Below are 15,151 nucleotides of genomic sequence, written 5' to 3'. Positions count from 1 at the left end.
CCGGGCAGACTGCACATCTTTCACAAGCCCTAGGTATTGGCATCAGGCAGTGAGTCCTGCTCAGGACACGCTGCTGGCACCACTCAGCCCACAGTTTCAGGGGTTTCCAAAGAACAGCCTCGTCTGCCAGCCACTCACAGAGGCACCTTCTTCATTGTGTTACCGCACTAACAGCGGTCTTGCTTTGCAGACACTTTCTGCCACACAGCCTGAAGTCCCACCCATTCACAGCTCTTTCACAGACAAAATTTTGGGAACTCTCTCCATTAAAAAAGTTTCCTAAATCTGATGGGAGTCCACCGCTTCAAGAGAAGAACTGCAAAACCATACCACAGACTTGGCAGTATCTCAGGATGTAATTTTCATGGCAGCAGGCCACCCACAGTGAGTTGTAAAGACACCCACAGGAGTCTTCACACGTGTGACACTGAGCTCAGTGTCAACCTTGAACATGGGTACTGATGACAGGGGCCAAGTAAGATGCATAATGTAAGTGCCAAAAATGCAGCTTCATCACAGGATGCCACGGAGGGGATATACATTCAGTCTCTACATAGGCAGGCACAATAAAAGAGAAGAAATGGGGGGGAAGAAGAAAAACCCACAAACATAGACTCAGTTAAATATTTATAGGGGGCCGCTGCATTTCAATCATAAGCAGGTTTTTAGGTCAGCTGGGCCATTTCAGCTGTGCTCGGGCACATCAGTTCCAAGGAACAGGGCACTGCTGACAACCACCACCCAGAGGCTGAACTCTCTTAGCATGTAACTCAGGAAAAAAACAGACCTGGGGGCAGGGTTGTGCTTCCACTGAGCACAGCCCAAGTGATGGGACCTTCCTTCTCCCACGGCTGCTGCTCCCAGATGCATGAGGCAGTAGATGGGAACAGGTGGCAAACTGTATTTGTTAACAGCAACCCCAAATTGGCCTCGTACATGGAGATCTTCCTATCCCGAAGCCTCAAGTCACTGCAGAGATGTATGCAGACAATGGTGTGCATGCCACCCCCGGTGCTTGAAGCCCCACTGCTAGAAGTCAGGAGGGCAGCTCACACAATTAAGAAGGTACCTCTGTGAGCAGCTGGCAGACTGGGCTATGCGTTGGAAATCCCTGACATCATGACCTGAGCAGCATCAGCAGCATGATGGGTTTCCAGAGCACTGTTCCTACTCTTGCAAGGCTCACTGCATACTCCTTTCATAAATTCCCAATTTGTGTACCACTGGTTACCATCTAAGGCAGGATTATGGGCTTGACGGACCTTTGGCCAGGCTGGTCTCCTGCCTGCTTATATCTGCACTGCCCAAGCATTTTCAGCATGGTCTGAATCTGCAAAGGGTGGTTTCAGCATATGCGGGACCAGCCTAATGGCTAGGGGTTAAGGTAACAAATCCTTGAAACCAGCCTGATAAAAGGACAGAATAAACAGAAAATTGGAAGAAAGGAATGACTGAAATCAATAACAAACATTACTAGAAAGACAGAAGCTTTCCAACTGTCTGACTTTAGAAGAAATCTATGTCTACATTATCATTTTATACTCTTCTATCAGGCATATGTTGTTAATGCAGAAAAAATTGTGTTGCAGCCCTTCGTCAGCTTAGCTGGCGTTAATCTCCTGTAGGGTGGGGGGTCACATTTCCCAGGAGGGCTGAGCACCAGCTGAACCACATTCTGTTCAGTGGGATCTGCAGGAACTTTACCACCTCCCTGGTCAGTTTTCTCATGTTGAACTCATTTCATCCAAAACAAGAGCGGAGGGGGGGGGGGAGGAAAGGCAAACAAGTCCAGCTTTGCTCCACAAAGGTGGGGCTGAGCAGAAAGTATGGCTTAGACTCAAATGGAGAACCCCCTTTCCAAACATAAGTGTCTGAAGTAATCTTAAAGCAAACACTGGAACAACTGGCAAACAGCATGTCTTTCGTACAGTTGCCTCTTAGCAGTACATGAAGCTCAAGACATCAGCACTTCTAAAATGGGATTAAAATACAAATACACTGAGTCCATGGACAACCTTTGTTTAAAAAGCCACGTGAGAGGCAGTAAGTTTCTACAGGCTGACTCCCCACAAATGTAAGCAAGGGAAAGTTATCGGCTCTGGGCTCCCAAAATATTTACTCAATCTAACCTTATTCTGACTACTCTCAAGTTGACCTTTCCAAAGTCCCATGCTGACATTTTTATGGCATGCCCTTGACCAAAATTCAAATGCAGAGCACCCTTTCCCAAGAGTATTTCCAAGAACTTTACTACCACAGAAGCAAATGGTGTCCTTGCAAGGCAGGACAAGGGCTATGGAAACCCATCCCATGGACACAGAAGGCTGAAGGTATGCAGCCTCCACTGTGCAACATCCAAGAGTCAGATCTGAACACAGCATCAAACTGAAACTGTGGGAGTAATTAAGAAGCCCAGATGAATGGCTTAAGCTGAACAGGGGCCAAGAGGCTGAGAGAAGACACCCTTGAGGAACAGGCTGGGCGGTTTTAATGGCTCCAACTGATCTAAACTTGAGTTTAGATCTCATCTGGCCAAAAGCCACAGCTTGGGAAGCACATTTGGTGGAGGATGCCGGTATACTCCGCGAGCTTCCTCATAAAGGCTTGGGATACCAGTTCTTATTTTTAGGACTATTTTCATTTCTTCATGTAATGAGTTCAGTGTTCCAGGGAGCCCTGGAGGAACAGGAAGGACACGTCCTGTAATAAAACTAATTAATTCATGTGGAATTTCTAGCCATTGTTGTGAAAGTGGCCAAATTCCTCACTCTTGAAAAGCTGCCAAAATGGACATTAATCTGGCTGTGGTCACGAGCAGGATTCCTGCGGCCTCCTGCAACATCCAGCCAGCCCCCAGGACAGAGACTGCAGAAACCAAAGTGGATGTTGTTATTTCCTCACACCAACACCCACAGCCCAAGTTTTACTAAACAAGACAGTTGCCTCAGAGGGCTCCATGCCAAATTCCTCCCAGTGCCCCCAGACCAAGCATGTGCACAGAGGTCTAGATCTCCAAAATCAGCCCAAAACAGGCAGTTCAGCATTATTCAAAGCTCTGCAGGCCAACCGTTTACACCTGCCCAGCCTTGGCCATGCTCTCAGTGACAGGTGTTCTGAAGGGAGTAGGGTACCAAATCTGTCCTGGAGACATCAGAAGTTGTATTCCCACCACCCAGCTAGGAGGCTGAGCTTTCCAGGTCCCATCTGCAGGCAGTGGGAAGCTGGGCTCCTCCACAGACAAATTCCAGGCAAAAATCTCATCAACCAAAATCCCTCAATAATGCAAAAGAATTAATGGAATCTGTCTCACTCCTTCAAGCTGGGGGTTATAGGATCTGTGGGGCCTGGCAGGGAAAAGAAGTATGGAATAAACTTACTTTAGTCACTAAAATCAACAACAACAAAATGAGTCAGAATACCCACAGGGAGATGACCTATTGTGTAAGGTACTATTTTGCCATAGTCTCGTTTTTCTCCCCCAATTCTGGATTCCTCTTTAAATTCAGTGATAGGTTAGAGGGTTAGCCTGTAAATAGTACCTCTGATGCTGTCTCAACATCCAGTCCCAGGAATGGTCATATTCTCTGAACACCACCAGAAACCCAGATTTGCCCAAAATGTCCTGTGTAATGGACTGCCTATAACAACCTGGATTTTTAACAGTCTGAACAAAATCCTCCCAAAACCACCTCTGCACAAACCATGGAAAAGCACTGTTCACCATGGCCAAAGGAAAAGCTCCCCTTCCAGGGATACCCAATGCTTTAGGCCTCCTCAACCCAGTTTCCATCATGGCAGATGATTTAGCTGTCCATTCACACCACAGTCAGATCAAAATGGTGCTGCAGTGACTTCCCTGCCATTACATCAATTTGGTTCGTATGATGTTCAGAAGCAAGAATGCTGTCTACATATGAGGGATGTATCAAACTCATGGTCCTTGGTTAGTGGTGGGCACTATGGTACAGAAAAAAATGCTCTTGGAGCCAGAGAGTGGAGACAGGGAGAAGGTTCCGCCATAACGATGTTGTCCTTGACCAGCTGGACTAGGAGGTGTCTTGCCAGAGCCTGGGATCGAGCCTGGAGCAAGTATGCCAGCCTTCAGAAAGCAGTGGTAAGATTAATTATAGTGTTGTCACTCAGTATTTTCCTCATGCTAGTTCAGCTGCAAACCTAGAAGAGCAAAATAACTGCCATGTAGAGAGTGGATTGCAGCACCCCTGACAAGAATCCCTAGGAAGCAAGACATTATTGACCAGTGTACTGGAGTTTGTCTTCAGCAGAAGCACTGCAGGGTGAGCAAGGATGACCAGGAAGAACAAAAAACAAATATGGAAAGCCCTTGGGTTCTTGAGTTAGCCTCACTGCTAACAGAAACACCATGGTGGCCATCCACCCTGACCCTACAACCTCCATACCAAACTCTCCCAGCAGCCAGGACCCAGAGGACACAATCCAGGCATCCTAGGGAGCCTCCAAGCCAGTCACCTTGGATTATCCACAGTCTTGGCAGCTCCACATCCCTGCCCGGGCTAAAGGGCAGAGCCCCTGCACCAGCTCTGGGCTCCAACAGCACAGGAGGATGGAGCCCCACACTCAGATCCCCTCCCCTTTCTGCTTGGTTTTTGAAGTGCCAGATGAAACAGCACCAGATGGAGATGAACCACTCACCTGCTGAAAGCCACAGGAAAAAAGTATCTCCACACGAGGTGCGTGGGAGGGCTGCGATCGCGCCAGTCGCAAACCCTGTGTCTCCCCAACAGTTCAGCTCACAGCTGAACCACATGCTGAGCACCACAGACAAAACCTCCTGGACTCAAACAGGAAATGACCCCCAAGCAACTTCCCAGGTGAAAAATGGCCGGATTCTGGACAGTTTCACTGATTCTGATCTTCTGCCTTCACTGGGGTCAGGCAGGACCTGTCATGCTCCCCTCAAGAGAAAAATTTGGGACTTCTGAACTACAGGGCACTCCCTACCCTATAGGCAACAGGTCACACTGAGGGACACGCACCTGATCTTTGGAGGTACCAAAAAGGTCTTGGAGGACATTCAAAACCACAGAAATGCCTTCAACAACTCACTGCATCCACCACTTCCCACAGACTGAACAGCAAGAACTCTTGGGATGTGGCATCAGGTGCCCACCCTTTTCCAGTTTGAAAACAGCAAGAGGAAAATGTGCGAGGGTTATCAGACAACTTCCTCACCAAGCCAAGAGAAGTCCATCAGCATGGACCTTGTCTTCCACAACTAGCCAGAAGAGCTGTGAATATGCTGCCCTGGCTGAAGTCTGAAAGGCAAGATCCTTCAGGGAAATCTTGCTGTGGTCTCAAGCAGATATACTGAGCAAGGCTTCATGATTTTTCTCTATGTTATTGGACTACAGGACTCTCCCATAGACAACTCCATGCAAGTGACTGCAACAGCATATCACTGTTGTAGGTATCCTGCATCACCTGGCTATAAGGACAAGCTGCAAGGAGGCACAAAAACTCCTCTCCAAAGTCACCTCCAGCCAGTAAGGTGTTGGAGGCATTATTAATTTCAAGGGCAGAGCATTAGAAAACCCCTCATCCCAACTAAGCTGGTTTATCTGCAGAAACTGTAAAGAAAAGCAGAGATTTAAACATGGTCCAATTCCCACCAGTGCTTTGTGTCACTCTCAATTACAGTCCAGAATGAAATACCAAGAAATCATTCCTCACAGCCGGCAGAATTAATGGGATCTTTGACTACAGAGAGCACCAGGCAGTGAACTTGTTCCCTTACCAGCCAAGAGGCACAGTGCAGCTTTCTTCAGAATAAAAGCTGCAATGTCAAAGGATAGTTTAAGGCTTATAAAAGTGACCTGATGTTTCCCAGTATTCCAGTCCATAAGAAAGGCATGTGATTACTGACCCTTTCCTTTCTAAAACAATTTATTTCTACCATAAGCTGATGCAGCAGGAGACTTTATTTTCTCCTGGTATCTAGCTAAATTACGTGAGGGACAAAACACTGAACAGAAGACAATCAATAATGCAGTTACAATGAGCTGTCAAATGCTCAGCTGCAGCAAAGCTTCGGTAACTGTGCACAAACCCTTTCTCTTAAGCCTTTGCACGGGATAACTACCACATCATGTTCACTTGTAATTAGATGTCAACTCGTATGTTTAATGAGGTCACACGTGGCCAGTTCATGAATAAGAAACACCTCCCAGCTTGCTGGCAGTGACTGCTGAAGGTGAGTAAAGATATTTTAGTCGACAATTTGGTCACAGAATCACAGAAAGTTAGGAACTGGGAGGGACTTCAAAAAATCATCTAGTTCAATCCACCTGCTGGAGCAGGAACACCCAGATGAGGTTACACAGGAATGTGTCCAGGCGGGTTTTGAATGTCTCCAGAGAAGGAGACTCTACAACCCCCCTGGGCAGCCTGGTCCGGTGTCTGTCACCCTCACTGAGAAGTTTCTTCTCATATTTAAGTGGAACCTCCTGTATTCCAGTTTGTACCCACTGACCCTTGTCCTATCATTGGTTGTCACCGAGAAGAGCCTGGCTCCATCCTCGTGACACTCACCCTTTACCCTCTCTCCAAACTAAAGAGACCCAGTTCCCTCAGCCTTTCCTCATATGGGAGATGCTCTTGGCCTTCTTGGCCACAAGGGCACAGTGCTGGCTCATGGTCATCCTGCTGTGTACCAGGATCCCCAGGTCCCTTTCCCCTACGCTGCTCTCTAATAGGTCATTCCCCAACTTATACTGGAACCTGGGGTTGTTCCTGCCCAGATGTAAGACTCTACACTTATCCTTGTTATATTTCATTAAATTTTTCCCCACCCAACTCTCCAGCCTGCCCAGGTCCCGCTGGATGGCAGCACAGCCTTCTGGCGTGTCAGCCACTCCTCCCAGCTTGGTGTCATCAGCAAACTTGCTGACAGTGCACTCTAGTCCCTCATCCAAGTTGTTGATGAATATATTGAATAGTACTCGTCCCAGTACTGGACCCCTGAGGCACTCCACTAGATACAGGCCTCCAGCTGGACTCTGCCCCATTGACCACGACTCTCTAGCTTCTTTCCTTCAGCCAGTTCACAGTCCACCTCACTACCTGATCATCCAAACCACACTTCCTCAGTTTAGCAGCAAGGATGATGTGGGAGACTGTGTCAAACGCTTTACTGAAGTCAAGGTAGACCACATCTGCCGAAGGTAGCTTGTCTTTGTGGAAATAATAATAGGATAGGATTTGCAATCTGCTGAACTGGCAGAAAACTCATTCTTCCCAAAAAGTGAAGATTTGGTTGGGTTAACTCCCTATAATAGCCTACCCAGTTTCCAGACAAGGACCAAGACCTGTATGATGGACCATGAGGATATGCAGTAGGACAGGGAGAGAATGGGGCACAACTGTCACGAGATCAGCTCAGCAGGGATGAAAAGGCAGCGAAAAAGAATCTGCACAACATGTTATGACCCCTAGCAAGGATTTTTCCTTCTCTCCTGAGTCCGCAACAGGATCATGCACCGTGGTGAGCCTCCAAATCCCATAGCACACTTGGCACCCATGAAGCAGCATGTTGTTGCATGGCACACAGCAAAGGGACACCTACAACACAACTCCCCCAGGCAGACATGGACACTAAAACAGCTTTCTCCACAAGGCTAATGCCATCTGCTAAAGCCTTGCTTTTCCACAGAGGACAAACCTCCTTCTTCTGGAAGATGCAAACAGCAAGGACACATTAGAAAGCCAAGCCAAACATGTTAACTGTGTGCTGCTAAAGGACACCCTCAAAAGTGGTCACACATGCACTGATTTAGGCAGCACCTCCCTAAGGAAGAGCCAGGGGTGATGCTGGCTGGAAGCAATACTGGATGTACACACAATGACCATGGGTTTGCATCCCTCTGATACAGAAGGGGTTTGCTAAGCAGCCACTGGATTGGAGTTACATATTGTGCCGAGTCAAGGAAAGAAACCAGGAATTCTTACACCTGGAAACTCAGTACACCACCAAGCTCAGCCCTCCTTCTGTAACAGAAGGGCTTTGAAATCATCTTTACCTTTTACCTTGGCCTTCCTCTTTGTCTGCTTAAACCAAAAGACCCTTCCTGAAGGAATCAGAGCCCCAGCAGGGAAGGCAGCTGTGACCATGCTCGGAAAGCTGGAATTGCCCAATCTGAACAGAAATGCAAAAAATCCACCAAGGAAACTGCTGATTCTCCAAGGTCACCAGTGCTGAACACAAGACCAGGAAAAGCAGATACAGGAGTGCTGCTGACCGGCAGGATGAAACCCTGTCTTCACAAACCCAGCCGTGTTTGTGGGTAACAGTGACAGCTGCTCATCGGGCAGATAAATTATGGAACCAGGTCTAGCACAGAGCCATACACAAACACACCTCTTGCATTCCAGTTTTCACTGTTTTGCCTCCTTAATTGTTTACCTCAGCTCAATTCCTGGATGTGGATAAAACAAACGACATGGACTTTCTCACAGACGGGGCTTCTTGCTGTTCCCTTGACAAACACTATGCTCAGCGAGTATGATCCTGAAACCCAGGGGAAAGGAAACAACTGCAAAGGGCAAGAAGGAAACAGGTCATTTGCCAAGGGATAGCATGAAAACACATTTCTCCTTTGGGCCAGAGCCTCAAAATCTTCCCAGGCTTCCCCCTCCCTCTAAACCACCATTTTCATATGACCATCACAGTAAACTCAAGGGAGACTGGGGTAGAGGGTAGCATTATTTTCAAGAAGCTGCTCCACAAGGTGTTATTCATTGTCTTAATGCTTAACAACGACAGCCAGCTCATGGCCTGACCTGATTAGCTCTTGACCAGACACAGCTGCAATGAAGGAGCCTGGACACCTGGTGCACCTACTGGCAAAGCCCCAGAGGCAGCAAGGACAGATGAGCTCTGTGGGCTTTTTTCATTCACATGTCATCCTTAGAGCTGTTATTAATTGCATTACACTTACAATAATTTCTTCCGATGCAAGGAGCTCTGCAGATATTCAGTTTAGCCTGGGCAGAGCTGCTATAGTAGATGTGGACATATTAACACGCCCTTGTGGATTTGGTTCTTGCAGTCGGCGTCTCTGGTGCCTACTAATGTTCAAGCTTGTATAACCTAGGCTGAACACCTGGTTGCAGCACTCTTAACTAACCTTCCTGTTGCTTGTGGGCTTCTGCCCCAAAAGGCATCTAGCAGAGGACAAGGGGACACTCAGCCTGGCTGTCCTCTACCCCTCGCCCACTTTTTAGCAACATGGTGCCTTCAGGACCTCCACTGCTGTGCTAGATCTGGCCACCTTGACTGACAGGGTCAGAAGTTGTGCGGGCAGAAGGACAGATCCACACATGCACATGGCAGATCATGATGGATGCTTCATTTCTTTATAAAAGCAGGAGAAAAGCAGAAGTCTTCCTGGCAATTCAGTGGATGTGAAAAATGCACTCAATAGCATTACTGGCATGGTTTTCAAGTTGCTGTTAAAATTCCACTTACATTATGCTACCTCCAACCTCAGAGTCGTCTGCGTTTGGAGCAATACATTAAACTTGTCTTTTAGCAGCTGCCTGCCAAGGGGAAATGGAGGTTTTGACATTTGACCCATAAGAAAGGATGTGTGGCATTTGGGGCTACCCAAATAAGGATTTTAGTTGGATGCTAAAACGAGCTGCGTTTTTAACAGTTAACTCTTTTGACGCTGTTTTCATATGGGGGGAGTTCAAAGTGGAGTCCCTGACTAGGTGAATGAGACAACCCCAGCCCTGCAGGTTCAAGTTTGCCTGGGGCTACATTCTTTGCACAGCTATCTTTCCATTTGGAAAGATTATCTTGCACTGGCACAGACTAAAAAAACACATTTGTTTTAAGAAAAAAGCGAGTTTCCAAAGCAGAATTCAATATTTAGCAGTGGGTTCAGAGGCACATCCCACTGAATTAGTACAAATACCCCACTACAAAATAAAACAATACTACAAAAACCCCACTGAACTGTGCTGGCAAAAGGGGAAAAAAAAAAATCCCTTAACAGGTCAGCTTTGAACAATGGCTCAAGGGCATTTTTTCAGAGTGGAACAACTTTTATTCCTAGGACCTTCTCTCCATTAGCAGTAAATAAATATTCTTCAGCTATTTTCATACCTCAGGCAAGAGAGTTTAGGGCAGTTGCTGGCATCACTCAGATCTGCCCTGCTCCACCTCCTAGCACAAGTTCCCACCTTGGAGCAGTACTGTCACCCTGCTGCACCTTGATCTGACAGAAAACCACTGCCTTGTTTCCTGGGGCTAGCTTTCTGAAGGATTAGCTCCTGAACCAGCCTACTCTGACACAAGGTGACAGCTAAACCCAGCAGAAGGAAGGGAGAGGGATGGTGCACTGAGAGCTGGACAAGACCACACAAGCCCCTGATTGCAGTTCATAATGGCCAAAGCAGAAGGCAGCATCTCCACCCTCCAGCTGAGACTTGGAGAGGTTACGAGACCCCAATGGTACCTGAAACGCCTCTCAAAGTACATTGGATCTCCAGGACTCATTTGGTTCTGGGCCACCCCAGACCTGCTTGATGAGAAGATAGCTATTGGGGAGTGGGACATTATCTGCCAGGACACAAACTGCTAACATGATGTACAGACAGTCCTTGCTGCTCTGTGTGTCCCAGTGTACCTACGGCACATCATTTAGTCCATCTGCAAAACAGCATGCCGATGTCGCTGAGGTGCTGAGAGAATAAACACACTCCAGGCTGGCATGAACTCTGTGCGAGCTTCAACGCACAATAACAACCTTCTGTCCCCAGTTCAGGCGGTTCCAGTCAGCAGTACGTAAAGTTTGTTATGCAATGACCTGAAATAAACTGTAAAAGAGTGTGGTCCGATGGCACTGAAACTATTTCAGAGGCCCTGATCCCTGGAGGTGCTGAGCCTTCGTCTCACTCCCACCATCGGTGGGAGTTCGTGCACTCACCTCCCTGGGGGTTCTCAGCCTGATTTCCACAGACTGCTGCTATTTTGTTCCAACATTCCCAACATCTTCAAAATACCCAAGGCCTCTTGTGCAATGAGCAACATCCCTTGCTTCCTAGCTACGTGGTGGTTTATGTTACTTTCCACCTACAACCATTTCAGGATTGGCTTTACAGACCTAAGCAGAAGACTAAACAATGCTGGAGCCACAGCAGGAGAATTTGCAGAGTTTTATTCCTTGTTTCATTTGGGCAATCCTTCTGCCTCTCATCAGGGACAAAAAAACTTGCCAGCCTCTTAATTTAGGAATAGCACGAGCTCTGCACTCCAGCCCTGAATCGGCCAAAGGAGCCTTTTCAAACTGGAAAGGGGAAAAAGGGCAAATACCTTTAAGCACTTAAAAAAAAAAAAAAAAAAGCCTCAACACCTGCTTTTGCAGGCAAAAACCTGCTCTCAGGGTACTCATGAAACTAGCTTGACATCAGCATTTGAAAGGGAATTCCAATCCCTGCTCTTCCAGTGCCAGACTGCTTTCATTGTCACTGCTTTAAAAGAAAAGCAAATCCTCGTATATGTTTTGCAGGCATGCTGCAAAGGGAAGCAAGGATGTGAGTCTGAGCAGAGGAGTATCAAGCAAAGCTGGCAAATTCATGTCTTGGTTTTGGTTGTAGGTTTGGTTTGGTCTGGGCTGGTTTTGGCGGGGTTTTTTTGTTTGTTTTGGGGTTTTGTTTTGTTTCCTTCATTTGTTTGTTTTTCCTGATGGCTACAACAACCTGTTAAAAATTTTGTAATCTGAAGAGAGCAAACCCTTTTCTGGATGTCCAAGCTCCTCTGCCAAGATATGCTTGACTGTGAATATTCCAGCTGCATGTTTCACATAACACTGGTTAAGGATGTGCCAGTTATTTTATTATTCACCCCTATGGACATTACAGAGCACCACGTACATTAAAGTGTCCTTAAACTGTGCTATTTGCGTGTGTTTGTGTTACACAGAGATAGAGTCACGTAAATCACATGCATTGTAAAGAAATAAGGATAATGAAATCAAGCAAAATAACCCAGTGAAGTAACATAAAAATTCTGAAATAAAGTCCATAAAAGAAAAAAATTTCAGCATTAACTCAGAAAATCACTTCTCAACCCATCACTGCAATAGTCTCCCCCCTACCCCCCCAACTTCTTGTAAAAGCATAAGCCTGGAAGTCAGCACCAGATTCCTTAAATCTAAATGCCCTTGGCTTCTTCTGGAGAGTGTAAAACTCACTCCCTTGACACTCATATTCTGTAGTCAAGCAAGATTTCACATCAACGTGTTCTCCAGACTCCCAGCTCTCTACAGCATTTCACAGCTGAGCAAAAGGGGGGGACAGGCGGGGGCATAGGAGCAGGGACCACAGGAGTCACAGCCTGGCTACAGGGAGGCAGCAGCCTGCAAGGTGCAAAAGTTTTCCCTGCTGCCAGCTTTTCTTCGCCCCCCCTCTCCACATCTCTCCCCACAACCAGAGCAATGTCCACTGGTACCTGCAGCAGCATTTGCTGGTACCTGGAGCAGTGTCTTCCAGTACCTGAGGCAGCGTGTGCGGGTACCCAGAGCAGTGTGGGAAGGTACCCGGCTGCACGCTCATCCTCCAGGGCAGCAAAGTTGAGAGGTACAGCCCAAGCCAGGAGTACTTTTAAATAAAGCCTCAGCAAGAAGGAAGGAAGGGAATTCTAAGCCGTGCTGCTGAACTAGTTAGGCAAACAGGGTCAGAGACCCAGTCACAGACAGAGGGGCAAAACCAGCAAGGAGGCATAAGTCAAGTAGGGGTGATTTCAAAGGAGAAAATGTTGGTTTCTACTCCCAGACTCGATTCGGAAATTTTCAACATCCCACGGAAACGAAAGAGCTTGCAGCTGATCACAAGGGACAGCAGGCATTATTAAAACCAAGCTCTGCTGTATCGGCATCCCCAGGAGCCTCCCACAGCAACCGCAGCAACAGGTCAGGAGCCTGTTGGCGCCCCTCCCCGTACTCCGGGCTGTGTCCTCGGGGGACGCTCCTTTTTCCCTGGCACCCAGTGCCTGGGCCGGGGGAAGTCAGAGGGGGCCAGGACGCCCACGGCAGCAGCTACAAGATGGGCTCTGCTGGGAGAGCGACCGTAGGGAAGGGGCTCCCCACACTGCAGGGCCCCCGCAGCCCACCAGCTAGCCCCCTTCCCAGGCAGTACATGGTCTTCCCACGAGGCCTCTCCCATATCGTTGGGGCAGCCGTCACCCTCCAGGGTGCTTTTACTCCCCCACCAAAGCCAAACCTGCGCTTCCACCTCCTTCTGCTCCTCGAAGGACTCCTCCTCAGCTCTATCTCTCAAAACTTCCCACTTATCTGCCCCCATGGGTTTTCTTCTCTAGAGGACCCCAACCTCCACTCTGATCCCATAAGGCAATCCCCACATCCCCCCCCCCCCCCCGGACCCCAACCTTGGGGTTCCTGCCCCATGCCAAGGAAAACTCGCGCCTTACTCCCGGGAATAGCAGCACCCTCAAAATCTCCTTTTTCCCCACATTCCCAGGGATGCAATCCTCTCCTTCCTCCCCCCGCCACTCCCTTCTGCCCTCTTTGTCCCACGCTGCACTCTCTCCCGCATGGATCCCCCTTCCCTCCAGAGGAGTCCCTCTGCTCCGGGAGAATCCCCTTTAGGACACTCTTTAGGATCCCTTTGTCCCCTGGACGTGCCGACGCCCCGCTGCCCCGCCACTGCCCTCCAAGCCCGCCCGGTGCCCGGTATCCCGTGTCCAGCGCTCGGGTCCGTAGTGCCCGGTGCGCAGTGCACAAGCCCCAGCATCCGAAGCCCGGCGCACAGTGCCCTGCCCCTGCACCTGGTGGCAGACGGCGGGTCCCGGTGCGCGGCACCCGGTCTCTCGCATGCAGCGCAGGGCGCTCGGTGCCCCGTCCTCGGTGCACGGCTCTCCGTGCGCCGTGCTTGACCCGCGGTCCCCGGTGCCGGCTGCGCGGGGTGCGCGGTGCCGGGCGCTGCTCACCTGCCGGGCGCTCGGCGCTGGCGCCGTACTCGGCCGTGTCGCGGCGGCGGGCGCAGGTGCCCTGCCCCTGCACCAGGGCTTGGAGGGGCAGCTCGGCGCCGGGGTCGGGGTAGCAGCGCAAGCCGGCGGCGCAGCGCGGCGTGTAGACGCCGCACGCCTCGGCCTCCAGGCGGGCGCACACCGGGCAGCAGCCGCAGCCCGGCTCCCGCACCAGCTCGGGGCAGGGCGGGCGGGCGGCCGCGGGGCAGGCGGCCAGGCGCTCCGCCGTGCACGGAGGGCAGCGGAACAGCACCTCGGGCAGCGCCGGCCCCGCCAGCGCCAGCGCCGCCGCCGCCGCCGCCACCAGCAGCCGCGGCCAGGCGGCCCGCGCCGCGCCGCCGCGACCGACCCCGCCGAGCGCCATGGCGGGACTGACGGGCGGCGGGGCCGGCAGGTGGACACGCCGCTCGGCCCCCCGGCGGCGCGGCGCGGTGCGGAGAGGAGCGGAGCCGAGCGGCACGGCACAGCACGGCACGGCACAGCGCGGAGCGGGGCCGGGCGCGCCGCGGCGCCGCCGGGTCCTAGAGCCGCCCCCACGCCCGCCCCCCCGGTTGTGGTCAGGGCTGCCGTGGAGGGGAGAGGTGGGGCTGCCCCAAAGGGAAGAGGGGTTCAGCCCCCGAGGGGGTCAGAGGCTACCCCAGAGGAGGTTTGAGATGGCCCAAAGGGGAGATGGGGGGTCTGACCAACACGGGGTGAGAGCCTGCCGCAGTGGGAGTCAGGATCTGCCCCACGGGTTATCAGGGTCTGCCCGGCTGGGAGAAGTGGGGCCAAACCCAGAGGGAAGCGAGATCTGCCCCACAGGGGGAATTGGGGCCTGCCCCACAGAGACACCTAATACAGGGAAGGATGGAGATGCTGCCCCACAGGGATACCCAGTGCTGGAAGTAATCTCCACACTGGGTGATCTCCACACCCCCATATAGAGCCAGGAAACCCCCACCCACCTGTACCCTGCTGCCCCAGAGACTCCAGCCAGGCCAGGTATCAGCAGCCACATTTTGGGTCAGGTCCCACCATGGGGATGAGGGCGCAAAACCTGAGCTCAGGGACAGTCCCACCATCCAGCCCTCCACCAAACACTGGGCCTGGGACCACCTGCCTCCATGGGAACAGGACCCTGAGGTC

The 15,151-nt window shown here is 50.6% G+C and overlaps 1 protein-coding gene across 2 annotated transcripts in view; it reads right to left on the bottom strand.

Moving 5' to 3' along the window:
- Positions 1-14,405, bottom strand: part of IGFBP2 (insulin like growth factor binding protein 2) — a 59,807-nt gene extending 45,402 nt beyond the window's left edge. Inside the window, exon 1 of one of the 2 annotated variants that reach the window (XM_065841329.2) lies at positions 13,988-14,405. In XM_065841329.2, the coding sequence (XP_065697401.1) occupies positions 13,988-14,390 (403 nt within the window). In that variant the 5' untranslated portion in view covers positions 14,391-14,405. Of the gene's footprint in view, positions 1-13,825; positions 13,847-13,987 lie in introns of those variants that run through there. The other variant, XM_071810895.1, reaches the window with a different exon arrangement.
- Positions 14,406-15,151: the final 746 nt, after the last annotated feature.

The sequence above is a fragment of the Patagioenas fasciata genome, chromosome 7 (assembly GCF_037038585.1).
Source record: "Patagioenas fasciata isolate bPatFas1 chromosome 7, bPatFas1.hap1, whole genome shotgun sequence".
Taxonomy (NCBI): Eukaryota; Metazoa; Chordata; class Aves; order Columbiformes; family Columbidae; genus Patagioenas; species Patagioenas fasciata.
The sequence above is the reverse complement of the archived record's forward strand: the minus strand, read 5'-3'. Positions and strand labels throughout refer to the sequence as shown.